The 27,766-nt window shown below is 56.8% G+C and overlaps 1 protein-coding gene across 1 annotated transcript in view; it reads left to right on the forward strand.

The window, feature by feature from the left end:
- The first annotated feature begins 1,638 nt into the window (after positions 1-1,638).
- RXRA (retinoid X receptor alpha) overlaps positions 1,639-27,766 on the forward strand; it is a 95,387-nt gene continuing 69,259 nt past the window's right edge. Inside the window, exon 1 of the mRNA XM_066201011.1 lies at positions 1,639-2,059. Coding sequence (XP_066057108.1) covers positions 2,032-2,059 — 28 coding nt within the window. The 5' untranslated portion in view covers positions 1,639-2,031. The remainder of the gene's footprint in view (positions 2,060-27,766) is intronic.

A 27,766-nucleotide genomic window follows, 5' to 3' on the forward strand; every position in this document is an offset into this window, starting at 1 on the left:
GCAGATGGACTGTGATGCATCTGGTGAAGAGAACCCAAACTGGGATCCTGGGGTCAGCTGTGTACCCCTCACCCAACCATTCCCTGCAGGAAGGGCAGGGTCTTGTGTTCTACAACGGAAGAGTTGTAGGAGAAATCCAGGTCTTGGGGCCTTTCCAGAGCCTCTCCTGTGTGGCCTGAGATCCCACAGCGACGTGGCACGATAAGGGCACGCAGGGATGAGGCCAGGGCAGATAACAGGCCTCACTTTTCCAGGAGGAGCTCGCTAATATTCATGGCACGAGACACTTTGCCAATTAAAGAATAAATCAGGGCAGATAAGGCTGGGGAGCGTTCCACGCATCTACCACACAGCGAGGTGGTGGCAGAGCGGCTGGGACAACCCTGATCCATCCCAGCTACCCCGGTTTCTCCCAATCCACTCCCTGCAGGAGAGCTGGGCTCTACCTGTGCCGACACAACCTCCCCCAGCAGCTGTCCCCGGTGTCACTCCAGCCCCGCCGAGTGCCCAGCCTGGCTCCCCAGCGTGCGTGAGCAGCTGCAGCGTGGCCCCAGCCTGTTTGTTATGCATGTTACGGGCCGTGGAAAGCGAGGGGTCGATACCACGTTTAATATGCTTCATGCATAGTGGAGTCGCTCTGGTCCATCAAGCCACTAATACACATTCTTACAGGGCTGAGTATCATTTATTAAACCTGGAGGCCTGCCTGGGAAGGGGGGCCGGGGCTCTGGGAAGCGGCCGGCGGTGCTGCTGGGGTGGTACCGGCGGTGCTGAGGAGGTGAGAGTTTGCGGAGGAGCCGCGCACACACACACACACACACGCACACACGCACACACGCACAGAGAGTTATTTGTTGAGCCTCACGGATGGGAAATGAAATAAATCGTGCTTTGAGCGCTGCCCGCCGTGTGACACGCCCCGGGGACAGGCGGCGGGGCTCAGGGGCTGGCTGGCTGCTCCGGGGCTGGGCACAGCTGGCATTGCTCAGCATCACTCCGGGAACCCCCTCTTCTCCCCCCTCCCACTGCAGCACTACGCACCTCTTTTTTTTTCTCTCTCTTTCCCCTTTCTTTTCTCACCCTTTTCCCCTTCCTCCTCTTCACCCCTTCCCTTTCCCCCTCTCTTTTCTGCTCTTTCCCCATCTTTTTTCCTCTCTTTTCCTTTCTCTTTTCCCTCTCCTCTTTTTCCTTCTATTTCTGTTTCTTTCCTTCTCTCTTTCCCCCTCTCCTTTCCCTCCCTCCTTTCCTTCTCTTTTCCCTCTCCCCTTCCTCCCCATCTCTAATTTCCCCTCCTTGCCCTCTCCTCCTTCCCCCCCTCTTTCCCTTTTCCTCCTCCCTTTCGTTTTCCCCTTTTCTTTTTTTTCCTCTCTCCCCACACTATTTTCCTCCCCTTTCCTCATCACTTTAAAAACAAAACAAAACAAAACCCTAAAAAACAACAAACAAACAAACAAACAAAAAACCCAAGAAAAAAAACCCAAACCAAACAAAAAAACCCCCACGACACCACCAACCAGCAGCGCAGCGCTCTCCGCGGGCCGGCGGGGCGGGCGCGGGGCGGCGCTGCTCGGCTCGGCTCGGCTCGGCTCGGCTCGGCTCGGCTCGGCTCGGCTCGGCTCGCTCGGGCACGGCTCGGCTCGGGCACGGCTCGGCCCGGGCGGGCGCTGAGGGGCGGGCGCGGCGCTCCCGCTCCCCCCTGCGCGGGCCCCGGCGCGGAGCCGGGCGCGCCCGGCGGAGCCGAGCGGCGGAGTTACATTGTTGGAGTTTGCCACAACTCCGCGGCCTCGGCTGCGCGGGGCCGCCGCTGCGGGGCCGCAGCTTCCCCGCTGCCTCCTCCTCCCTTCCTCCCTCCTCCTCTTCCCTCCTCCTCCTCCTCCTCCCCGTGGGTGTTTTTTTTTTTTTTTTTTTTTTTTTCTCTCCCCTCCTCCCCTCGTCTCCCCCCGCGCTGATTTCCCTCCCCTCCGCCCGCCCTGCCTGTGTGTTTTCGCCGCCGCTCTCGCCGAGCCCCTTGGCATGAGTTAAGCACCAGCCATGGACACCAAACACTTCCTGCCGCTGGGTGAGTTCTGTTCCGAGAGATTCTCCGTTCCTACCGCGGGGGGTGGGGGGTGCTTCGGGACGATAAAATCAGCGCCTTGTCCTGCCGCCTTTCCCCCCCCCGGCCCGGCTCCGCTGCCCCTTCCAGCGGCGCGCACCGGGGGCGGCGGGCGGGGGATGCGCTCGCCCCTTCCCCGGGGAGAGCCGCGGCCGGCGCGGGGCGGGCGGCCCGGCCCCGGCCCCTCGCCCCGGCCCCTGCCTCGGAGTTGCTTATTTTTGTTTTGGTTTGCTGTCGTTTTTTTGGGTTTTGGTTGGGTTTTTTTTTTTTTTTTTTCCTTCGTGCCGCAGCCCCGGGGACGGCGGGCCGCGGAGCCGAGCCGAGCCGGGCTGGGCCGGACCGAGCCCCGCCGGGCCGGTCGGACAGCGGCCCCAGCGGCGCTTTGGAACGGGGCAGCGGCCGCCGGCAGAGCCCCCTCCCTGCCCGGGGCCGGCGCTGCTCGGGGCTCGGCAGCGCGCAGCCTTGTGCTTCCCCCTCTTGCCTTCCTTCTCGACTTATTTATTTATTTATCTTTTCTTTAATTTTTGACTTTTCTCCTTTATTTATTTTTTTTTTCCTCTCCCCGCGGCATCCGGGGCGCGCAGCCGGTCCCCGCGCCGGCCCCTCCGCTGGCATCGCCGGCTGCCAGACCCTCCGTGGTTGGGACCCTCCTGTCTTTTTGTTCTTATCCCCCCCCCCCCCCCCCCATCTCCTCCTTTTAGCTGCGTTTTAAAACCTATTTCCAGCCGGAGTTTGCCATCGTTTCGGTGACTGAGTCAAGTCCTGGCTTGTAAGGGCGAAATGCCTCCTGTGTCTCGTTCCAGGAGAAGTGATATTGCAGAGCTCGGTGTTCGGGGTGGGGGGAAGAAAAGTTTGAGCGAAGTCGCCTGGCGCCAAGTCCGGGCGAGGGGGAAGAGGGTCCGATGCTGCCATCCCTGTCCCCGCTCAGCCCTGTGGCTCCCGGCCTCCGGCCGAGCCAGACCATCCCTTCTGGCTTCCCTGGGCTTTAAATCTGTGCTCAGCCTCTCCAGCCTGCGCTGGTGTGTTTTGCTTCTTTCTCTCTCTTCTTTTTTTCTTTAATTTTTGGTTTTTTTTTTTTTTTTTTTTTTTGCTTGTTTTGTTTACAAATTGCGATTTCAGTTGTTCCTTTCAAAGAGCAGAATAAACACAACCAACCATCACAAGGTCTCTCGGGCAAGCCCAGCTCGCTGAGAGGGTATCCAGGGCTGTGGTGGTCTGGGGGCTTGGCCAGGGAGACCCTGGCCCTGTGGGCTGGCAGAGCTGTAGGTGGCATCTCCGTGACCACCCCCCAAAATTCCAGTTTCACAGTGCCCCTCGTTGGTTGGGAGGTGGGAGATGCTGCTGGGGCCAGAAGCATCTCCCCTGCAGTGGGTCCTGATTCCAAATCAGACCAGCTCCTTTTTGCCTGGGGCTCATCCCAGCAGAAGGTGCCTCTCCCGCCTCGCTGGAGTGAGGGGTGGCTCTTTGGGGAGGTTCACATTTCCTTGGATGCTCTTGTGGAAGAGAGCCCAGATCTCTGTTGATCCGGGCAGGCCTCTGTGTACGTGAACTGTGTCTTCTGTCAGTCCTGAACTCTCCTGTTACGCTGTAAATGCTAAAATACCTGTTGTGTTATTAGTCAGGTTGGTTTGAGGGGGTAGGAGGGTGAGAGTCAGTGTGGCTGCTGGCTCGGGGAAAGGTTTTCTCGCTGGTGCAAAGTAGAAAACAACTGATTTATCTGCTCCTTTAGAAGCATGTGCGTGGCGGGGCTGTGCCCCACACTGTGCAGCATCCCCAGGGAAAACAGGACAGCCACACTGGGGGAGGTTAAAACTCCTCATCCTTGTCTCGGGAGAAAATCCATCTGTCTGTGGGAGCTGTTTGGGGTGTGTGGTCTGGGATTGTGCTGCTGCAGGAGGGACTCCCAAACTTTATGCGCTGGTCTTTTGGTCACTGATTATCAGGAGAAAATCCCTTTGGCTGCAAGGGTGGTGCTTGCTGCAGGTTTTGGAGGGGGAGATGTTGGTCCTGCTCCGGGCAGTGCAGGCAGGTTGTGTCTAAAAGCTTGTGAGCAGTTTGTGGGATTGAGGGGAATGTGAACTGAGACCTCCCCAGTGAAAGCAGAGCAGAGCTGGATGAGCCACGGGGCCTTTTTTGAGGCAGGATGATCCAAAACCCACCAGGTCTCAACTTTGCACCCCTGCCTCATGTCATTTTTGGGAGCTGGTGTTGGAAAAACCAAGGGGAGACAAACAGCCCAGCTTGTGGGGTTTGTTTCCCTGCACACCAGTACAGGCCCGAGCTGGGCGACAGCAGCAGCACGGCCAAAATCCGACCCCGTTACTGTGTCCCCACCAAAATCTGAGCTCAGTTTGGCCCAACAAGGCCAACCTGGTGGTGGTTCCTGGCCAACCCTGCCCGTGGTTAGACTCAGATAACCCCGCTGATGTCACGGCTGGAAGTGTGGCCAGCGCTGGGCACTTTTAATAGTAGTATCTCGTTTTCCTGCTTCTCTGGAGAGCTGCTGGCAGATGCCAGCCAGAGGCTCCCTGTGAGGACAGCACGTCCCTGGGCATCTCCCAGGCTGGCTGCTGTCCCCAGTCTGCCGGGACAACCTGCAGCCTGGCACGGGGGCTGTGGGCACAGGTACCTCCGCAGCCCTGGTGAGGCTGAAAACACCCCAGGGTCCAGCAGATGCTGCCTTAGAGCCGTCTGGAGTCACAGTCCTGCCTTTACTAGGCTTAGCTTGCTCAGGATTTTGCTCCCCTGTGTTATGCTGGGTCTCCAGGAGGAGGAAAACGTAGAAAAAAAATCTGTGGTGCAGGAGTTTTTGAGGCTGTGGGATCACCTCTGGTGGGGTGCAAGGGCTGAGGTCAGGCTTTCACGGGGCACTGATGAGCACACCAGGGGCTCCGTTCTTCAGAGCTTGTTCTGTGACTTTTATTTCCCTCTGTCCATTCCCCGGGTGTCTCTGGGGAAGACAAGAGGGGTGGTGGGTTTGGGGAGCTCTCCCTCAAGGCCCGTCTTTGTGGGGGGAAGAAACAGTTAACGGGTGTCCGGGCCCGGCGCTTCCCTCCGGAGGTCACCGCCGCCGGTTGTCACCTCTGGCTGTAACCTCTGTGTGTCCCCGTGTCCCTCTTCCCAGCCCTGCAGCCGTGCCAGGGCCGGCTGCAGCTGCTCAGGATGTGGGGTGAGGACTGTCCGTGCTGTGCTGGGGCTGGAGCAGGAACACCTCCAGGGAAAACAGCGAAACAGCCCCGTGTGCCCAGCTGGGACAGCCCAGGGCCTGGGGGCTGCCTCGTGTGGGGGTGTGAGCATCCCTCAGGAGCCTTCATCCCTCATCCCACGGGCTGGGATGAGCCTGGACGCTCCCCCTGTCTGTGTTGGGACCTCAGCACCATGCTCAGTCCTGCTCTTTGTACCGGAATATCTCTTGATGTCAGGAATTGACGGCTGACGGGACGATCCGCAGGGAGGAGAACTTCTGAGAGGCGCAGGAAGCGTCTGAGCATCCTCAGCGAGGAAGGAGGAATCCTCTGCCCCACATCTGCTTGGCTCTGTGGGGCTGCTGGGCTGCAGCAGGGCCTGGTTGTGTCCTGGTCTGGAGCCTCGTGGAGGGCTCGACCTCTCCTCGTTGACACATGCGAAACGAGCCGGGAAGGAATTCCTGCCTTTTCCAGAATCTGGGCTGTGACAGTGAAATAAATCCTCGGAGCCTCCCTGAGTTTATTTCCACGTCGTCCTGCTGTGTTGGAGGGAGCGTTTGTGTTCCTCAAATTTAGGGCATTTTATTTATTTAAAAGAGAGCGGGGGAGAAAGCCACAGAATTCGAGTTATTCATTGCAAATATTATTATTGGCGTTTTGCTCCTGTTGAGGGGGAAAAAAAAAAAACAACCCGACAAGGGGGGAATCAAAACATTTCACTGGAAAATACGCCCTGGCCTTGTCCCACCCACATCTTCAAGGCGAAAATAAATATTTATTAAGAAATGGGTTAAAAACCCTTTTTGTGAGTATTGTTTTCTGGGAGCAAGGGTGGGTTGACGTATGCCATCCGGCTGAATTTTGGATTTTTTGGGGGTTTTTTGCGGGACGGTTAAAGGGAAGAAAGAAACAGAGGAGCCGTGGGTGCTGCAGGGCTTTGGGGTGTGCTTTGGTCCTGCCTTGTCCATGGGCTGTGTGTTCCCGTGGGCATCCTGCTGCCTTTTCCCGGGGATTGTGTGTGCTCAGAGTGTTCCCCGAGGCTCCCAGCTGCCTGAAATCCCCGAATCATTCCTGCTATAAATATCCCAGCAGTGAGACAGCAAAGAGCTGGTGGCCCTTGGCCAGGGGGCTGAGCAGGGGTGTGGTGATGGCGTGGGGGACACCGAGGGGTCCCTGTGCCCCGGCTGGGCTCCTCCACTGAGCCACAGCCTGGCATCCCTCAAACCCCTGCTGGCCAAGTGCTGCAGAGAACCTTCCCTGCGAGCTGGGCAACCTAATTGGGCTCTAATTAATCCTCCTGTGGCTCTGATCCCCGTGTCAGTGCCATCATCATCACCTCCCGTGGCCAGGGGAGGAACTGGGGCTCTGCTGGCTGGGACCTGTGGAGGTGTGGAGGGATCTGGGCGTTTCAGAGAGGTGCTGTGGAAGGATTTGGGCACCGTGGATGCTCAGAAGGGTGCTCAGAAGGGTGGAGGGATGCTCAGAAGTGTCAGGGATGCTCAGAAGTGTCAGGGATGCTCAGCGCCGTGGGGATGCTCGGTGCAAGGCGCAGGCAGCCGGCACGGGATCCATCCCAGCACTTCCCTAATTGCTTCCTAAAAGGCCCAGGTGGGCTCTCCAGAGTCAGTCGAGCTACAAAGCAAGAGGGGAGGCAAGCCTGGGTGGTTTTATTTTAATTGATTTTGTCAGGAGTTGCTGTATTTTATTACATTTAAAGACTAGACTCCGGAATAACTTTGAACGTTTGACACGCACACAAAAAGCAGCTTTCTGACATTTTCCTCTTTGCTTGTCTTTTATTTTATTTCTCCCCTCTCCTCCTCCTCAAAGGGAAGCGTGTGCCTGGAGGGAGGACAGAGGAGGAGGAGGGAGGAGCGGTTGTGTCTCTCCAAAGGCTGCTCCAACATCAAGGCAGCGCGGAGCAGATGAAATAATATTGCAAATAAGGATTTAAAAAACCCTACAGAAGGATCCCCACACATGCCAGCCAGCTCAAACTGCCAGAAGATTTTTCAGACAGAAGCAATTTAGCCTGGGAAAATGCTCTATTGTTGAGATGGAAACTGGCTGCGAGAACTTGCCTTTTCTGACAAGGTTGGGCTTAGAAAAAGCAAAGCAAAGTCAAGGAAACAACCTGAGTTTTTATTTAGAGGGGAGGGAGCCTTTCAAAATGGAGGGTGTTTTCCGAGATAAACAGGGAACAATTCCCATGCGAGAAAGGGAAGAAAGGGCTCAAATTAAGCCCAAATGCAGCTCCTCTCCTTTGAAATTTTGTTTAACGTGGAGTTAAAAAATAATCCTGTTCAAACAGACCGTTTGTAAGCACGAAATGCTCGGGCTGTTTTTTTTTACCCCCCCTCCTCTTTCCCTTTTTTTCTCTGATTGTGACCCACTATAAAAGTTCCAAGGTTGCACCTTGGGGCTGTAATTCTGGTCGCAGCTTTGCCCGTGCCAGCTCCTGCCTCTCTGCACCCCAGGAGGGGATGGATCTTGCCTCCAAAAACTCCTCGGTGTGCCCAGATGAGACGGATGCAGGGTGGGGGAAACTGAGGCACGTCTGAGCTGGGAACGGGGCCCGGAGCGAGGGCGTGGGGTGGTTGTGAAAGCTCGGCTGCCAGCCCCGATCCCTCTGGGATGGCAGCTCCACACAGCCCTCCTGGGCTTTGCAAAAAAAAAAAAAAACAAAACAAAAAAACACCCCCAAAGCTGCTTTTTTTGGCCCAGGAGCAAAGAAAAGCTCCCAGGTGGGGTTTGTGGGCGAGCCAGGTGCTCCCAAAGCACAGGGCAAGGAAGAAACACCCTAAAGATTCGGGTAAATAAGCAGCAGGATGTGGGCTGGCATCCCCTTCTGCTCCAGCAGGGGATAATCCCTCACACTGTGGTCATTGCTCCCTCTTCCATACCCTGGGGGATTGGATTTTTTTGGTCAAATACTTGGTTTTTTGGATGGCCCATGAGTGGAGCCTGCTGGCGTGTTTGGCTTTGGGTCTTGCCTGAGCCTTTCCCTGGATCCCATCGGCTGCAGAGCCAAGAGATAAAAGGGCCAATGGAGGTATTGGGGACCAATAAAATGGTAATGGGATTTCCCAGCTGCTTGTTACTTCTCATGGGCTCCTCTTTTTGTGGAGTTTCGGCTTTCTTCAGCTTTACAGACTTGGGAAAAAGAGGGAGAAAAGCCCAGGGAGGGGGAGCTGAGGGAGCCTCCGGAGATTTACAGCCCCCTCAGCTCGGGGAGCAGATCCTTTGTGCTGCCAGGAGCTGATTCGGGAGGGATGCCCCGTCTCATTTCGGCTGGGCGGGAAGGCAGAAGCATTTGATTATTGTTTTTCCATTTCTGCCTGACAAGTGACTGCTGGAGGAGAGTTGTTTTCTTTCTTCCTTTCCTTTCTTTTTTTTTTTTTTTTCTCCCTTTGCTGTGAACTCTGTGGGCTGCTGCGAGACAATTTTGTTGTGGGCAGCGTGTCTCCTCCGTGAGGCAATGGCAGTGGTGAGGCAAGAGCGGAAGGAGAAGTGCAGGAGGGGATGAGAATCCAGCCAGAATCCAGCCTGAGGCACGGAGGTGGCAGGAGGAGGGGTGAGCTTCCAGCCAAAATCCACCCTGAGACGTGGAGGTGGCTCGGGTTGGGGTGGAGGAGCTGAGCGGGGTGGGATGGTGAGCGGTGGCAGAGAGGAATTGGATCAGAGAGGCAGGAGCAGAGCCAGGGGCATCACATCGAGCTGGGGGAGCTGTTTGGCTGCCCCTGGGCATGTGAGGGATGGGTGAGAGCGGTTTGCCAGTGCTGCAGCTGCCCTGCCCTGCTCCCAGATGTGCAGGTGGGGGCTCTTGGAAAAGGCAGATCAAAGAATGAGAAACGCGCTTTCTGCACTGGTCATCCTTACCAGACTAAACTGGGCTTGCCTTCTGTCCCCACGCCTTCTTTCTTCTGCCCCGTTTGTGGGAGAGGAGTGATTTTATCAGGCCTGGGGAGCCGTGGCTCTGCCTGCTGTGGAGGAGCCGTGGTCTCTGACACTGTGGAGCAGGTGCCGGGTCGTGCTGGGGATGCTCGAGCACACTGCGGTGGGGAAATCCATGATCCCACACCTCATCCCATCAGTGTTGGGGCTGCTTCTGGAGACCCCTCACACCCTACAGCAGCCCTGGGGAGGGGGGATGTTTAGTGGGGGAGCAGGAAATAGGGGTGCCAAGGAGGGTACCTGTGAGAGGTGACTTGAGCGAGTTGAAAGCCGCTGCCTCGGAGCTCTGCACCTGCGTGACCAGCCCTCCCTGCTGACCTGCACTTGTTCAAGTGTGACTTGCAATTGATCATAAAAATCCAGCGTGATTCACAGCGTTCCTGCCCTGCAGCCTGCCGGGCTCTGTCTCTCCTCATTCACGTGGCGTGAGAGAGCAGATTGCCCTCCAGTTCATCCAGCTCAGCCTTAATGGGGCGCCGCTGCTTACTGGGGCTGCTCCCCCCGCACGCTCCTGGAATATATTAAAGACAGTGGCTTAGCGTTTTAATTTAGGGGTTTTTTCACCTCTAATGCATGAAGAAAACTCTCCAGGCGAGCTCCCAAACCTTGGGGTGTGGGGAGAAGGGAGGGAGGTGCAGCTCCATCCCGGCGCAGCCCCCGCGTGCGTGCGTGTGGCTCACAGACAGTGAAATTGCACCCTAGAGTTATAAAGCAATTGTCTAGCTCAGCAGCAGAATGAGCATGAAATGGTGCAGAAAGCAACTAAATAAAATTGGGTAAGGCAGATGCATGAAAATAATGACATCTCTATCCTGTCGTCAGGCGCGCTCGCTCTTCCTCGCTGATAAACTTTATAACAGACTTTGCATTTATTTTCCTGGGAGAAACTCTCCTGCCGTGGAGACGTTGTGTTGGTGTGGGGTGAGCCCCTGCGTCCCCTCTCCCGTTTTTTGGGGCTGTACATCCCTGTCCTTCTCCTCTCCCTGTCTCGCTCTTCCTTGTTTTTGTTTTCAGAGCGGGGTTTTTATGCTCAGTCGAACACCAAAGCGATAACCTTTGCGACTTCCTTTCCTTTCTGCTGGCCGTGCCAGGCTGAGGGAGCCCTGCGAGCTGGTGGCTCTCGGGGTGGCCTCCCACGTCCTGTGCAAATGGGCTGAAGAGATGCTCTCCTGCTTTGCTCTCACTTTGGAGTTTTCTCTTTTTTCCTCTAAGGATAGGGTTGAGCAGGCTGTCGTGTGGGGTTTAGGACACCACAGCAGGGATGGAACTCTAGGTTGGTGCTCTGGCTGTGTCATTTCTTCTCCCTGATGATGGCTGGTGACACCAGGGCCACCTGCTCCCACACTTTTTATCCAACTGAGTGGATTAAAACGCTCCCGGTTTGGGCCTGGAGAATTGGCTTCAGCTGTGATCCCTCCCCAGCCTTTCCCCTGGGCTCTGTCCCGCTGTCCCTGCTCCGACAGTGCCTTGGAGTTGTTGGCCTCAGCTTCCCCATCCACTCCCAGGAAGCTGACGCTTCCAGCACAGTCCAATGTTTTGCTTGTTTTGTGCCAGGATCCCCGTGGAGACTGGGAACGAGCCGCTCCTCTTCCCACCCAAGAGGCCCTTTAGGTGACATTAGGGCCGTGTCCCCGCTGTCCTCGTGTCCTCCTGCCCCGATGGCATCGCTGGGCGCTGCTCCACGTGCTTGTGGTGCCGGGGATGCCCTTTGTGAACAGGGTGCTGCCTTGCTGTGTCCTGCCTGCGTGCTTTGGAGGGCTCAGGGCTGAGCTGCTCGTGGATTCTTTTCCTTGTCTGCGAGGGAAAAAACCAGCCCTGGGCTGTGCTGGAGGCCGGGGCTCACCACCCAGCGCCTCTGCAGCAGAATCTCCATTCAGAGCTGACTTGGCTTTGCTGGGATGTGTCCCTGGGGTCCCGGATTAGCTGCTCCAGTGCCTGCCCATCACACGCAGCCCAGCGTGGATCCCATGGGTGGGCCGGGGCTGCGTGTTGGCTGCTCAGCCCCGCAGCACAACAGCACAGGACGCGGCGTTTTCCCCTCCTCCTGCACAAGCCCAGCTCCTCTGGAGTGAGGCAGAGCAGGAGGTTTCCCCGCAGGGATTTTTCTGGCTCTGGGCAGGCGGATGCCAAAGCCCTGCCAGCTTTTTTTTTTTTCTTTGCTGGTGTGGTTCCTCAGCACCGGAGCAGTGAGGAGGAGGAGGGAAATGCACGCGTGCAAAAATCAGTGTGAAAGCATAAATCAGGCCAAGAGTGAAAGGTTAAAGAAATCCAGAGGAAGCAGAGCGATGTGCGTGATAGAAAGGGGTTTCCTGTACCTACAGAGGCCACCCAGGCTCCCTTCCTGCCGGGGCAAACCAAAACTTTCTGCACCCCTAAGCAAATTGTGGTTGGCTGCTTGGGCACGCCATGCCAGCCGGGGTGTTAATGCCTTGTGCTTTGCAGGCTGCTCTCCCCAGCCCCTGCCCCTGGGGGTTATTTATAGGATGCCCAGGCAGATCCTGGGAAGCGCTGCAGTTGGGAATAGGGCTGGAAGTTAGGATGCAGCGCTAAATCCGTGTTCACTCCCATCCTTGCTGGTTTACTCCACTGTGCTCCTCAGCAGGGCCTGGACATCAGAGGGGCTCCAGGAGGAGTTAAGGCTCCTGGGACAATTACCTGCAGGCCCCTATTTAAGCCCTTAGGAAGGCTTAGCTGATCCCAGGTGGAGATAGCCTGGCCCCAGGCCAGCGGGAGCCTGTTGTGTGCAAATGTGGGCGACTTTAAACAGCGGTTCAGAGCCGGGGCTGGCTGGGAGCAGGACCCCCAGAGGGCAGTTCGGGGTGGCTGCTGCTGGCACCCCGGATTACACCCTGCCAGCACATTACTCTGCTGCTTTATAAGCTTGGGGGAGATGGATTTCGTTGGCTAGGGGGTTTTTTGGCAGCGTTTGCAGCTGTGTTTTGGTAGCGGTGCTGCCGTGCCCCGGTGCTTTGCCTTGGAGCGTCACCCTCCTCTCCGAGGGGGAAAACCAGCAATTCCCTTCTGGCAGGTTCCTCCCTCTTTGTTCCTCGCCTGTGGGGCAGGTGTGTTCTGTGGGAATCAGAGGCCATCAGGCTTTGTTGGGCTCGGGCTCTCGCTTTCCCCACTGTGTTTTTCTGGGATGGCTGAGGGGTGCTGGGCGCCGCTCCCTGCGGGCGCCCGGGCGCTCCTCCGGTTATCCCGGTGTTGAGCCATGGGAGCTGAGGCCGGGCAGGCAGGGAAAACCACGTCTGGCGAGGTTTCACAGCCTCTAGGTGTGTGCAGGAAATGTTGCAGGGCAGGGATTTCTTGCAGCAGGCCCTGGGTGGCAGGTAACAAACAGCAAGGTGCCCGTCTGGAGCCCCCACCCACGCACACCAGGGGAGGCTCCTCCTCTCCCGGAGCCTTCCCGAAACCCTGGGGCAGCTCAGGGGGATGTGGGGCTGGTCCTGGAATGCTCCAGGTCTCATTCTTGGAGCAGCTGAATTTGCCCTCGGATGCTGGGAGGTGCAGCACCATGCCCTGGGGACACAGCTTGGTGGAGGGCAGCAGCACCCCAGGAATGGTGTTGGGGGAGCCCCAACAAACCTTAGGATACAAGCCTGGGAAGCAGTGCCAGGGAGGGTGAAAGCTCATCCTGGCTCATCCCTGAGAGCAGAGAGATGCTCCAGTCCTGCCCAAAATCTGGGGACCCCGGAGCAGCCCTTTGTAGGGAGAACAGCCGGGTGGGAGAGTGCTGGGAAGGAAGGGGTGAGCCTGGAGCTGGGTGTAGGGATGTGCCTGCAGGGTGGGAACAGCCGGTCCTGCCAGTTCTGCCAGGCTCTGGGAAGTCCCTCGAGCTGCAGTCGAGGCTGGGATGAGGTCCCTGGTCCCTCTCTGCCACCACTTCCAAGGGCTCTTCCTTGGCTGCTCAGTTTTAAGCCTTTGAGAGCACAGGCTCTGGGAAAACACCCAGAGAGCCTGGCCCTGGCTGGGAGGAAAAGCCAGCTCTGCGTGGGAAGGGAAGGCAGAGCCAGTGCACTCCGAATTCAAAGCACTTTTACAAATGAATAAGGTAGAAGTGACTCTACAAAACAAAAACAAAAACAAAAACAAAAACAAAAACAAAAACAAAAACACCCAAACCAAACAAAAAACCAACCCCAATGCTTTGAGGTGCCCTGTAATTGTCAGTGTGGAAATCACGGGCACATGAGGACTTGCAGTGAGGGATTAAATCCACAGCCTGATTTCCAAAGTGCAGGAAACGAGCTCCCGGCACTGGTTTTGAGGTTCTCATGGACCTCTGGGCAGAGGACTTTTTGTCAGGGTGGGTTTTTGCGGACCCTGTGGCAGGATCTGGAGCTCAGCAGTGATTCCATTGAGTGGCTTCAAGATTGCGTCGGCTTACCCAAGGACTGGGATTGACCTGCAGTGATTTGCTGACTTTATTATGAAGACAATGATGGGGCTGAGCTGGCGGAGAGGGATTTCAGTGTTCTCTGCCTGGTGGGATGACTTGGACCAGCACTGGCAGCACTTCCCCAATTGTTCAGCCCTTTTTGCTTTGAGGAGGTAAAATCCTGAATGCACCTTGAGGCTTCATTGAGGAGAAGGACTTTGCATCCCAGCTCTTGGCCCTGTCAGTAGCTGCAGAAGAAGAATGTTATAAGGAGCTATTCATCATTGCAATTATTTTATTAAGAGAACACTGTGTGCTTGGGAGCTGGAAGAGATGGAGCTTTGGGATGTTTTCAGCATTATAAATACGGGCTGGTTACATCACCCAGCTTTTAAAAAACGGCGAGAGAGGATTTGCAGACAACCTTGGAGAGGAGAGCCAGGTGGCTGTTCCCAGCAGGGACAGCAGTGCTGCTTGTTCTCGGCCTCTCCCTCAGGAATGAGGAGAGGACTCTCTAGGCTCTTCCAGGTGGGGATTTCGGTGTGTTCTGGCCATGCTGGGCTCCTGAGGGGCAGGCACAACATTCCCACACGAGGCGGGACAACCCAGCGCTGCTCCCGGAGCCTCACTCTGCCAAACCCCAAAATGCTGCTCTGGGGGGCTGCTTTGCAGATTTCTGTCCTGTGCAGGTTTTTCAGGGGTCACCCACCTGGGTGCCACCTGTTCTTGCTGTGCCAGGGCTGGTGGCTGGTCCCTGTGAGGCTGGCACCTCCGGGTGCGTTATCGCGGCCGCGCGCCGGGGTAAAGTCCACCATGGGAAAATGCCTGGTGGACTTTTAACTGGAGTCCTCTGGAGAGCCCAGCTTGGAAAGCTTTAACTGTTTCCTGGCAAATCTCTGCTGGAAGGTGAAGAGGGGATGGAGGAGAGGATGGTGGGCTGCCCAGCTGGGGTCAGCTCCCTGCAGCGAGGGCTCGCTCCACCAAGGTGATACGGGGACCATGCCAGCTGCTCCTGGGGTCACCACTGCATGTCCCCACCCCTCCAGTGGCTTTGCTGTCATAGCCTCAGCTCTTGGCCCAGCTGCGGTCTCCCAAAACGCTGCTTTGGGCACGTAGGGGCTGCTCTGGGGTCACTGAGTGTGCTCCTCAGGACAGTGTCCCTGCCCTGCACCCCGTGCTGCTGTGTGGCCTCAGAGGATGAACCCTGTGGTGGGCAGGGATGGGCATCACCCTGCAGCATCTTCACCTAAGGGAAGCTGCACCTGGAGGATGAAAGGGGCCTTGGCGCTGCCATTTTTGCTGTCCCACACTCTGAGTTTGCCTCCTGCTTTAGACGCCTGAGCGCCTGGTTCAGCATCTTCATCCTTCTTCCATTTGCCCTTTCCCTTGCTTTTGTTTTGCAGCTTTTTTTTTTTCCCCCTCCAAGGTGTGAGTTGTTTGCTCTGGGTGGGTCTGTGAGCCCTGAGCAGGTCCCCGCTGCCAGCCCAGCTGGTGACAGCAGCACGAGCAAGCAGCCACCTCTCTGTGTCACGGGGTGACGGACCCATTCTCAGTGGGGCGTGCTCCCAAGGGGATTTACTGAGGGAAATCCATGCAGTGTTGGATTTTTGTCCGTGGAGAGCAGCTCATCGCTGGCTGTCCCTGCAGGCACAGCTCAGTGGGGCACTGGGGAACCTCCCCGTGTGCCACCAGCTGTGCCCTCTGTGGAAGTGATTCCCGAGTGAGAAATCCCCGCTGTGGAAGCCTTTATTACCGGGCAGAGCTAGGTTTGTTTTGTTTATCATCCATTTACTTGGCTTTGGAGGCAAGCCCGGAGTTCTCCAATTTTGTGTGTGTGGATGTGTGATTTATTAGGATTCAGGGCTGGGGTTTCTTTTCTTTTTTTTTTTTTTTTTCTTCCCCTCTGGTTTAATTTCACTTCCTCAAACTGACAGGCCGTTCGAACAAACTTCTTTTGGATAATTTCCTCTATAGTTTCAGAGGGCCTCCTAAAAATAAAAGACAAGACATTGCAACATGGTCGATAATTAAAACAACGCCTCGTCTGTGACCGGCCCGGGCCCTGATTTCGGTAAGGGAGAGAGCTCAGAGGGCAGGAAAAAAACCACCATGAGCTGAGTTTTTGGGTACTTTGAGCTTTTGACAGCACTTCAGGGATGGCTGGCTTTGCTGGTTTCGCTGTGGAGCCGTGATCCCAGGCACACTTGGGCATGTTCTCCCCGTCCATTAAAAGCGCCGTGCGTGTCTAAACCCCTGCCAGCTCCCTGCTCTGCTTTCCTCCCCTTGGCTCCATCTGCTCTGCAGCAGTCAGGGAGAGGGAGGAGGGAGGGGAAAAAAATAAATAAAAATCCATTTAAGAAACGCTGGAAAATGTAATGGGAGCCTCCAGAGAGCAGGAGGGAGCAGGTAGGCGAGGGCAGAGCACCTGTAGCTGCCTTGAGCCGGGTTTGCCGGCGGGCTGTGCCCGGGGTTTTTATGAGGATTTCGCAAGCCCGGGTTTCGAAATGGCTCGGAGAGGGTTTTTTGCTGGGCGTTCTCCCGGGCCGTGGCGCCGGGAGGTGCCGGGGAGCCTCGGCGGGGTCCTGGGGGGCTGCGCTGTGCCTGTCAGCACCGAGATTGAGATGAAGGAAAACTTCCTTTTCCCACTGTCCCAGCTACAAAAGCGTGAGAGAGGGAAAGACAGAGAGAGAGAAAGATTTCCCCCAGGGATCAGCAGTGATAAAAAGGCTCTCTTTTGAAAAGCAGTGAGAGAAAAGAAGTGTGTCTAATCCTCACAGAGAAGAAAGGGAGAACATCCCTCTGCTGCGAGCTGGGAGAGGGCTGGAGGGACCCCGGTGTGGAGGCAGCAACCCGGTGCTCCTGCCTGGCCACATCCTGCTGGGGCAGAGGAATCCTCTGGGCAGGGGCAGAGAGAGATTTTCTTTCCTGGGGTCCGTTTGGGTGGGCTCGGAGGAGCTGCTGGGAGCTGGGTGCTGTGCTGCAGGGTCAGGGCAGTGGTGTGAGGGCTGCGGAGATGCTGCTGGCTCATCCCCGTGTTGCTCAATCCCTGCGGACGGGCTCTGCTGGCACCCCGCGTGGGAGAGACTTGCGCAGATTTTCTTTCCCCTTTTCCCCTTGGCCCCGGGACTGGAGGAGGCTGGAAAGGGGAGCTGCAGCCCCGAGCCAGGAGGGATGTGTGTCCCCAGGGCAGGGATCCCAGGGACTGCTGCAATCCTGGATCCCTTTTTCCCACTGATACGGGGCTGTGCAGCTGGCCTGACTGGCTGTAGCAGCTTCTTTCCCTGGTCCAACCCTGTCACCATTTCTTCAGTGACAACTGCAGTGTCCAGGCTTGGCTCAGGGGCTGCTCTGTCGCCCTGTCAGTGAGGGGACAGTGGTGGCTTGGCCACTGGTTCTGTGCTCACCACGTCTGGGCTGAGGCCACCACGGTGCTTTTATTGCTGGTGTGGTTGGTGATTTATTTCCAGCAGCATCCGCCCCGTCTTGTGACTTGATTAAAAATTAAAGCAAACAGAGCAGAGTGGAGTGGCGTGGCTGCTGTGAGCCCAGGGTCCCTTCCCTGAGCCCTGTGGGGTTCCCAGCCCGTGGAGTGGAACAGGGAAATCGAGGTGGATGGCAATGGAATGACCTGGCACCAGGAGGGTTGGAGAGGTGGGTGCTGGGGTAGGAGCCATCAGTAGGATCAGGATCCTTTCACAGACTGTAGAGCTTGCGAATGTTTATTTGTATCTCCCTGAGCTGAATAATGGTAATCCCTGGCCAATAAAGTCCTCATTAGGCTGAAATTAATGAGTTTATGTTTCAAAACACAACAACACTCAAACCCACAACCCTGCTGAGGAAACTCCATCGGGATGGGATGGGTGGATGGGGCAGTGGAGCAGCTGGGGAGGAAAACCAAGCTGGCATTGGGGTTTTCAGGGCCTGGTGGGCAGTGGCACAGCCACAGGGATGCTGCGGCATCGGGATGCGCTGTTGGGGAAGGATTTTGGAGACACCCATCAGCATTTTGGTGTTGGAGGAGCTCGTGCTGGCTGGTGGGCGAGCACGGAGCATCCCTGTGTGCAGGGAGCTCTTGAGCCACGCGGCTTTAGAGACAACACCTATCGTGTCTCAGTGTCACTGCTGCCTGGAGACTCTTCTTGGTGGCAGCAGGAAACCAGGGCTGGAATTCCGAAGATCATCCTGGGACGTCACAGCCGACAGCTTCGGGGAGTTTCTGCTCCAGCCTTTGGGGGGGCTTTGGCAGAGCCCACCACCCTTTGTTTGTGTGGGGAGGGATCCAGTGACTCACGAACCCCTCGCGGAGAAAGGGGAGCAGGAAATTACCTCACAGCTCTTGCGAAAGACAGAAGCTGACTCGATACCTGTAATTAAAGCGGGTGTCAAGGAATGAGGTGCAGATTCCTCAGGGGCATCTCACCGCGAGGGAGAGCAGCACCTGCTCCTCTCCGGTCAGGGGCTGGGGAGAGGCTGGTGCTGAGCCCCCGAGGACCAAATGTGAGCCCCCAGCTCCTCCCCTTCCCAGCAGTGAGGAATTGATGTGACCGTGTGTGTCCCGTCCCCATGGTGCAGCTCCAGGCAGCACAAGGGAATCACCCCCGTGGAGCTGTGGGAGTGGGGTGGTGGATCTGCAAAAACCCTCCTGGGAAACCTGGGACCTTTTTGGGGCAGAGCTGGCGAGGTGAGGGGGTTTTGGGGTGCAGTTTGGGAATTGCAGGGGAGCGGGGGCAGAAGCAGGCTGGGGAGGCAGCAGTGGGCTGGGATGGTCTGGAGGGGAGACCCGAGTCCTCACTGGGGTTGGAGGAATCGCTTGGGGACCCGTCCTGCTGGGTGCTGGCAGTGCTGCCTGTGCCACCCCGATGGCCTCGTTCCCCTGTGTTGCCCCCCCTGCACTGTCTGTGAGGGCAGGGTAACTGAGGCACGGGGGAGAACGCTGTGTGTTTGCTCAGGGTGAGTGCCCAGCATGTGCACCCTGTTCCCAGCTCTTGCACTGGTCCCTTCTTTTCCAGCCACTCCAACCTGCAGTCCCTGGGCGGGTGCCAGGAGCATGCAGCATTCCTGGGGGTCCCTCCATCCCCCTGGACACCCCAGCTCTGTCCCCGTGGCTGTGGTGCCTTCCCAGCAAATGCCAAATCTGCCGAGCGGATGGAAAAAATGAAAAAGAGGAAAAAAAAAACAAACAACAAACCCCAACACCCTACCCAATAATATGAGGAAGAAATGTTGGTGTGTCCTGGGTGGATTAGTCGAGACTCCTTGCTGGATTCCTCCGAAGGGAGGTGCTGGTGCTGGAAGCTGGCCACCAGCTGGGCCTGCCGCATTTTTCCTGGATTCTCTGACCGTTTGGGGACTGAACTTTGGTCTGAAAAATCTGTATTTTTAACTTGGTTGTGTCTGAAGCTTGTCTCGGCTTCGGGCTGCTCGGCTTTCCCCGGCCTGGCCATGCGGTGAGATGGACCCCCCATCCCCAGCCGGACCGGGAGGAGGAAGCCAGAGAAGGAAAGGTTTGTTCTGACGCCAAGAAAACCACTTCAGAAGGTTCCTGCTGCTTGGCCCAACGGCCCAGCACAAGTGTGGAGCAATGGGAACGGTGTGTCAGGACAATGGCAGCAGTGATGGAGACACGGGCCAGACAACCTGCGCTGGAGATAACTGTGCAAAACAAGGAAGGGATGAGTGCCTTGGAAAGGGCTGGAGCCCCAGCCTGCAGGACTGATGGACCCACACACCATTGCCTTGGAAACAGCCGTTGGAGTGTGCAATATCCCTGTCCCTGGCGGCTCTTTTCCCTCCCTCCCAGCTGTGGAGCTGTTGCAGGACGCTGGCAGCCGGGCTGGTCCTTTGGCCACGGGCTGGGCTCAGCCTGGCAGGGTGATAAGCTTCTGCTGAGGGCCGTGCTCAGCTCTGAGCTCTGCAGGGCAGCACTGAGGCGTGGTGGGCCCGTTGTTTATTGTAGGGTTGCCGGCCACAGCGGCTCTGCGGGGTGTCCCTCGCTTCCCCTGCTCGGGGACAGAGCCTGCCCCAAGCCAGCGGGACAATCCGGGCTGTGCGCTCGTAATTAAAACAAATAAAACAAACCCGTACGCGGCGTTATTTACAATACGGGCTCGGGAAGAGTCGAGCTGAATATTGTTTCCTCGCCGAGTTTTTCCCTTTGTGGCTCACACACCAGTTTGTTGTTGTTGGCTGCTCCCGGGGCCGCGGTCTCGCGTGCCGGGGCTGCTGCCGGCCCGCAGCGGGAGAGCTGGCATGGGGTGGCCAGGGATGGACTGTGCCCAGTGTGGGCATCCCTGGGAGCTGGCATGGGGTGGCCAGGGATGGGCTGTGCCCAGTGTGGGCATCCCTGGGAGCTGGCATGGGGTGGCCAGGGATGGACTGTGCCCAGTGTGGGCATCCCTGGGAGCTGGCATGGGGTGGCCAGGGATGGACTGTGCCCAGTGTGGGCATCCCTGGGAGCTGCTGTGGGGTGGCCAGGGATGGACTGTGTCCAGTGTGGGCATTCCTGGGAGCTGCTGTGGGGTGGCCAGGGATGGGCTGTGCCCAGTGTGGGCATCCCTGGGAGCTGGCATGGGGTGGCCAGGGATGGACTGTGCCCAGTGTGGGCATCCCTGGGAGCTGGCATGGGGTGGCCAGGGATGGACTGTGCCCAGTGTGGGCATCCCTGGGAGCTGCTGTGGGGTGGCCAGGGATGGACTGTGTCCAGTGTGGACATCCCTGGGAGCTGCTGTGGGGTGGCCAGGGATGGACTGTGTCCAGTGTGGACATCCCTGGGAGCTGCTGTGGGGTGGCCAGGGATGGACTGTGTCCAGTGTGGGCATCCCTGGGAGCTGGTGTGGGGTGGCCAGGGATGGACTCTGTCCAGTGTGGGCATCCCTGGGAGCTGCTGTGGGGTGGTGAGGCCTGGGCTCTGCCCACCTTGCTGGTGTAGCTCTTGCTCCATGGCTGGGATGCAGAGGAAGGGGAGCAGCACCCCCCTCGTGCCAGGCTGCAGGCGGCCACGTTCCCGTGGGAAGCATATGGCAGGTAATCCAGTGCCAGATGGGAATTCGCTCCCGTTGCTGCGGCCCCCGGCGCGGCTCCCGCACGCACAGCCAGGCAGAGCTCGGTGTGTGGTGGCCCCAAAGCCACCCCTGGGAGGGTGAGCAGGGTGGCACCACTGCATGGCCTCGTGCAGCCATGCAGGAACACCCCGAGGGGCACCGGTGCTGCTGCCTGGGCACTGGTGCTGCTGCCTGGGCACACCAGCCCTTGCCTAGCGGGGCAGGGCTTAAAGTTGGGCTTAGGAGGTCAAAATCTGGCTAATGAGTTAATGGCAATTAATTAACTGCAGGGCGCTTTGCAGATATTAACTAATTGTTCTGCTGCGAGCGCGGTCTGTACGATCACCCCGCCCGGCAGAGTGAGGTGTGGAGCCCGAGCTCCAGGTGTGTTACCAGCAGGGCTGTGACTCCAGCCAGGGCTCATCCTGCTCCTCTTGCTGTGCTGAACGGTCACCAGGGGCTGCAGGCACGGCAGGATCAGACCCCGCCACAGATCCTTGTCTGTTTTTCCAAGCCAGCTCTCTGCACCCACAGAACCTGAGCATCTCCCTGCCTGCTCCGTCCCCGTGAGCGTTTTTAGGGGGAGGCAGCCGAAGCCACGATGTTCCTGGTAACCACCACCCACGCAGGCAGTCTTGTGTCTTCAGGCTCTTCACTGTGCTCCCCAGGAGCTGCAGCAGCATCTGAGCAGCGTCTGTGGTACCCAGAGCACAGTGGAGCCCTCCAGGAGCTCAGGCTCCTCGCTGGGTGCAGGTGCAGCTATTTTTAAATCCCTCTGGACAGAGTGGTTTGGCCCCCTCCGTGCACTTTCTGTTTGTTTGTTTATTTGCTTCTTCTGGCGGCTGAGGAGTTTGTAGAAGTGACTCAAACGTCAACTTATTTTGTCAACTTTTGGGGAAGGGATTAAATCTCAGAGCTCCATTGTGCGAGCAGATCTAATTTTAGGCCTGTGGTCTTAAAATAGAAGAAAGGAGAGGCGAAAAAAAAAAAAAAGCAGTAATTAGGCGTTTTTCCCTGGGCCAAGGGAAAAACAGGCTGTGAGGTGGCCCCAAGGAAGAGATGTGGCCGCCTACAGCCAAAGTCAACACGTTGGGAGGTGGCTGGAGCTGCTCCTGGCTGGCACCGGGACAGGGCACAGCACGGTGGTGTGGGGACAAGGTGAGGATCAAGCCCCTGGTCTGATGGCACTGGGGTATTTTGGTGTTTGGCCAGGCTGGGGACCCACAGCGTGGTGGGCATGGTTGCTCATCCCACCCTGATGGCTCAGGGCTGGTCCAGCTCCTGGTGGAGTTCCTGGCCAGGCAAGGTGGGTCTTGTGCCTGTGCAGGTGACCCTGGCTGGTGCCAGCATCCTTCCCCATCGACGTGACAAAGGCAGAGGGGCAATGTCCCTGTGATGGGGGGACACAAAGTCCCATTTCCTGGCGGGACTCGTCATCCCGAGAGCAAATATTCCGGTGATACTAAAATGCTTGGGATTTTCTAGCCGTTCGAAGCTCTCCCAAGCAGTGCCAAGAACAAGTCAGCAGCCTCCAAAACCAGCTTTCCCCGAGGATCACTTGTTCCTCGTGCCAGAATGATTGATGAGGACGGGGAGGTTCAGTCCGGCGTGACCTGACGGTCTCATCCCCGCAGCCCGGCAGGGACTGTGCCGTGGGATCCCTGCTCTCCGTGCAGCCCCTGCAGGAGGCTCGTCAGAGCCTGACAGCTTGTGGAGCATCTCAAAAACATCCCGTGAGCTTGTCAGCACTCTGTAATCTCCTTTCTCCCTCCTCTCCAGGAAATTTCTTGCAAAGGTGTTGACAAAGTCAGAGGATGCAAGGGCAGCTCGTGGTCAGCTCCGTGTCCCCGAGCATCCACCAAACCCTCCTGCCTGTGTCAGAGCCTCTCCTCACCTCTGGCAGCCTGGCTGGCTTGGAGGGGTTGGAAACCTGCTCCTAATGACAGTGCAGGAATAATGCTGGCTGTTACCTTGATAGCAAAACCAGCGAACGCCAGGAGCTGCCTTCAAACTGCCAGCGGGAGCAAAAACGCAAGGCATGTGTTTAGGGAAAGCTTCAGTCTCTGGGTGTTTTGGGGAGGGGAAAATAACATACACAAGACTGTTTGCTTTTTGCTTGAAACCTCTTTTGTGATCCCCCCCCCCTCTCTTGGGTGGCTCGGTGGCTTTCGACAGCTCACGCCGTAGGTGGATGTTTGTGCTTGGAGATGTTTTTCCATATGCTCCTCATAGCTCCGCTTGCGGATTTTGCACATGGGCTGCGCGAGAGAGAGAGAGAGAGAGAGGTAGGCTGCTCTAATATCATATGACAATGTGAAATTAGCTCCACTTTACATAAATTGAGACACCCAGGCGCTTCTAGGCCTGGGTAGGGCAGGCTGAGGGTTGCTGCCCTCCTTCCCCTCTGCTGGGAAGGGAGGCAGAGCCCCGGGGCTGGCTGGCAGCAGGATCCTGGATCTCTCCGTGCACACACGGCTCTGTTCTCCCCTAATCCACTGCCAGCTGAGGGTGAATTCCAACCCGTGGTGGAAATTTAGGTCAAAGGTGCTTTTAGTTCAGAGGAATATGATCAAATTAGGGCCCTTTTGTGTTTGCCTGTGTTGGTTTGTTGGGTTGGTTTTTTTTTTCTGAAGGGACTTGCGTAGGCACAGAGATGGGCAGATCCTGACCATCCTTGAATCAGGCCAGCGCTGCCTGTGCCTGTGGCAGGGCTGGAATTTCAGCTGGAAAGGTCACAACTGGTCCAGAGTTGGTTTTCAGCCAGGGATGTGTTTCTGGCCCTGCCTGGAAGGGAGGGGTGTGGGCCCAGCTGGCAGAGCCCCTGAGCCTGTGGTGTTTCCCCAAGCCCACCCCGAGGGAGGGTTGGCTCAGGGACTTCCCTGAGGCCTGGGAGGTGGAGGGATTAAAATTTTATCCCTTGGGAAAAGCAGCATCACAGTGCTGGTTGTGAGCTGGGAGATTTCCACCAAAGCCCCTGCAGTCCTGGGGGAACTTTGTTGTTGGCACCCCGTTGTTGAGAGGAGATTGCTGTGTGTGTGCCAGAAATCAGCTCTTGTGGTATTGGGGTGTTAATCAGCTCTGTGTCTGCAGGACAAAAGCATCCCCATAGCTGTGGGCATTCCTGCAGCACAGGGATCCTTTATCCCACTGCAACCCTGGATCCCATGTCATCCTGCGTCCCATTGCCATCCTGCATCCCTTTCCCCCGTTGTGTCTCATTGCCATTCTGGCCCCCACTGCTGTCCTGCATCCCAAATCCCTCCTGCATTCCATGGGCATCATTCATCCCATTGCCATTCTGCATCTCTTTCCTCCTTCATCCCATTGCCACCCTGATCCCGTTTCCCTCCTGGTTCCCGTTTCCCTCCTGCACCCCCTGCCCTCCTGCCTGAACCGTGCAGTTCTCACTCGTGGTCAGGGGCAGGGGAAGAAGAGGCAGCTACGTGGCGAGTTCTCACTGTAAATACCCTGAACCCCCAGCTTTTGTGGTTGGTTTTTAATGCTCGGTTCTTTTCTGAAGAAATCCACGAGTTGGCATTGCTGTCTGAGGCACCGCAGCCTCCCCAAACCTGTTTGTTTTCATTCTGACATCAACACGAGGTCGGAAATAAACGCTGCAATTTCCAGGCCCGTTTGCGATTAGCGATAGGCAGGAGTGAACCATTCAGCCTTAAATTAATTCTGCTGGGGTGGGTTGCTTTTTTTGTGGATTTTTTTTTTCTTTCTTTCTTTCTTTTTTTTTTTTTTATTATTGATGCATAATGTATGATGAGAAAAAGTGAAAAAAAAAAATAATTAAAGTCTGAAGAGCGCTGCATGGATTCATTCATTATGAAATCTGGGTCAGCAGCCGGAGAAGGAAAACAAGGAAGGGGGGGCTGCTGGAGTGGAAAAACAGGACTTGAGAAGCGCTGCAGGCACGGCAGGAATGCGCGAAAGGCCCTTTGCAGGCAGCCTGGGAAATCCGAAATCGCATCCGTGGCTGCCCCCCGAGGAGGAACGCGCCTGCCGGGAATGGGAGGGGGATGCGGCGGCCGGGCACGGCGCTGGAGCGGGGATTCCCTCTCCTGTCTGTCTGTCTCTGCTCCTGGCTGCTCCATCAGCCGTGGGCTGGGGGCAGGCGCTGCCGTGCTGAGCCAGCACATCCTGCTGGGGACGGGGGGAGAGCCGGGGAGGGGGAGAGGGCTGTGCTGGGGAACGGGGTTGGGCAGCAGTGGGATCCCAAAGGGCTGTGCTGTCTCAGAGCATCCCTGTGCCGTGATGTTCTTGTGCCGTGACATCCCTGTGCCATGAGCATCCCTGTGTCATGAAATCCTGTGCCATGAGATCCCTGTGTCACAAAAATCCCTGTGCCACAACATCCCTGTGCCACGGGATCCCTGTGCTGTGAGATCCCTGTGCTGTGACAGCCCTGTGCCATAAAATTCCTGTGCCATGAGATCGCTGTGCCGTAAAATCCCTGTGCCATGACATCCCTGTGCCACAAGCGTCCCTGAGCACATCGCTCGGATTTTGGGATTTCAGGCCTTGCCTAGGACTCAGCTAATTGAATTGCAAAGAGTGTGGTTGAAACTTGGAGTCTTCCCCGCTGGCAGGAAGCGCAGAGATTTCAAACCGTGCTTTTGTGCTGGTTTGGGAGAAAAAGGCAGGATTTTTGGAATTTAATTGCAAGATGGAAATTCCCCTCCTTCCTCTTGCTCCTTCCACAGGAAATACGGCCCAAATTGATCAGACTTTGCAAACAATCAGCGTTCATCCTTGGGAAATATTCCATCATGGGAGCATTCATCCTTGGGAAATAATTTTCTGACCCAGTCACGTTAAGTGCTCTTCTGAGCAAGCACTCTCCATCCCAGGCTCCAGCAGGATGGAATCGTGATCCCAGTGGGAGCTTTTGGGCTTTCCCTTCAAGCAAATATTAATTCAGGCAGCGTGAGGAGACCCTTCCTCTGGTTTTAGCCCATTGAACGGCCACGGGATTCACGTGCTGCTCCGGGGGAAGCCCTTTGGTCTGGCTTGTGCACACGCTGGGTTTTATCCCTTCTGCAAAGATCCCTTCCCTGCCGTCCCGCAGATCCGCTTGCATCATGTGGGAACCATAAATAAAAGGCTGTGGAATTCAGCTGCCTGTGCTGCAGCAGGGAGGATGAGATAATCCTGCGTGCAGCAGGCTGGGATGGGCGTAGGGGACGGACAGAAATGTGCATTGATCCCCCGGCTGCTGCCGTGCAGACGGATCTGCCTTTCCCTCCCAGGGAACCTCCTGAGACAGATCCAGGAGGATCTGTGGTGGTGACACGAGTGACACAAACAGAGCCGGTTGAACCCCCGGGGTCCCTGCAGCGTCTGGGTCGCTGGTGCTGCCTGTGGCACGGTGCTGGGTGTCCAGGAATGCATCCAGTCCTCCTTCCCTGGGCAGCAGCATCTCCAGCTGTCAGCTTCCCTGGAGGGATCTGGTTTCCCTCCCATAAAGACCAGCCTGATTTAGTTCCAGGCTGTGCAGGAAAGGCTGCTTTGGGATGGGCAGCGCCGGGAAGAAACGGTTAAACCGGAGATGCCGGGATGTTTTCCCACACGGGGAACGGTGGGGGAACACGGAACTCGTAATAACGCTCCTAATTTTCCTGTGATTTAATAAAAATGTAAATTGACTTGGGGTGGATGACTCACTCTGGGGGGTGGTGTCGATCGAGATGATTTGGTGGCTGTGTGGAACCGGTGGGGCTTTGTTCCCTCTCCTCAAAGGCAACTGGAATGGTTCCATGGTGATGGGGTGGTGGTGGTCCGGCCCCTCTTCCCGTTTGGCCCCAACATTTTGGGACAGCGAATGGTGGGCACAGCCATGGTGGCTTTATCCGGTGTTGGTGGATGTATCCCATTGGGAACCCAAACCCTGTCCTGGTGCCAACAGGGAGGCAGATCTATGCCCAGGACTCATTGTGGGGCAGGATCTGGCCCCATAGCAGGATGATCTTCCATCCTCCTGCTCCTTCCAGGGTGGGTGAAAACGTGCCAGGACACTGCACTCTGACCCCAGTCCAGCTCTGGACACGAATGGATTACAAATAACAATAATAAATGACAGGAGATGGGATAATCTACCTACTGTAATGTCGTATTACCGTGGCTGTTAGTTATAGATTAATATGTAATTGCATTACATTGGCTACATATGCATAAAGCTCGTGCTGCGGGGCCCCGGCCAGCCTTTAACTCTCTGTGGTTCGCAAAGAAACTTCAGGGGGTTGATCCCACACATCCCAGGAGCCCTCTGCCGAGGCACCTCCTGTGTTTTTGCAAGCCGGGAGCATCCCTGCTGCCTCTGGGTGCTGCTGGAGCACCATCCCCATCTCCCCGGGATGCGCTGCTGAGAGCAGGGATGCAGGGAGCGCCGGCCACGGGGGATTTCTACATTTTGCAACAGCAGGTGAGGGCAAGGTGGGGAATAAAGCCCCCTGCATCCCCCTGCTCCCACCACTTCGGCCGCACACCTGAGCGGGCAGGGCGGGGCTGTGAGGGCTCCCCAGCAGATCCTTGGCGTGACCAAGACCCAGTTCTGTCGAGAGTAATGAAGTGCGAGCCCTTCCCTTCAGTTATTTTTAATGTGGATCTGCTCAGGCTCGGCTAAATCCGGAGGAGCTGCCTGTTGTTTGCAGAGCCTCCCCCTGTGCCGCCGGATCGCTCGGCTCGGGGTGAATTACTCACTGCTGGGAGGCTGGATGGACTCGGAGCTGTTTGGTTCGGGGCTTGCCTCGCTCTGATGAGCACGGGGGCAGATGATTTTCATGATGTTGTAACCAGAGTCAAGGGTCTGGGGACGCTCATCGGTGCCTGTGCTGGGGCTGAAGTGTGGGGCAGGCAGGGAGAAGGGGGTTTCAACCCTTCCAGGAGGGTTTTCCAGCTGAGGGCTCTGTCCTGGCTTTTAGCAGCTCCAGCTCCACTTGCTCTGCTTTTCCTGGGGCAACTGATGTGCTCTTCACTTGTCCCATCCTTTGCTGAGCAGCACCTGTGAGATGGGCAGTTTTGGGAGGGATAGGAGTTGGGAATTCCTTCCCTGCTCCCCTTCCCATCCCAGTTCAGCCCTCCCTGCCGTCCTGCCTTTCATTTTTGA

The sequence above is a fragment of the Chamaea fasciata genome, unplaced genomic scaffold, assembly GCF_029207755.1.
Source record: "Chamaea fasciata isolate MVZ Bird 193981 ecotype frontalis unplaced genomic scaffold, bChaFas1.0.hap1 SCAF_20, whole genome shotgun sequence".
Classification (NCBI taxonomy): Eukaryota; Metazoa; Chordata; class Aves; order Passeriformes; family Sylviidae; genus Chamaea; species Chamaea fasciata.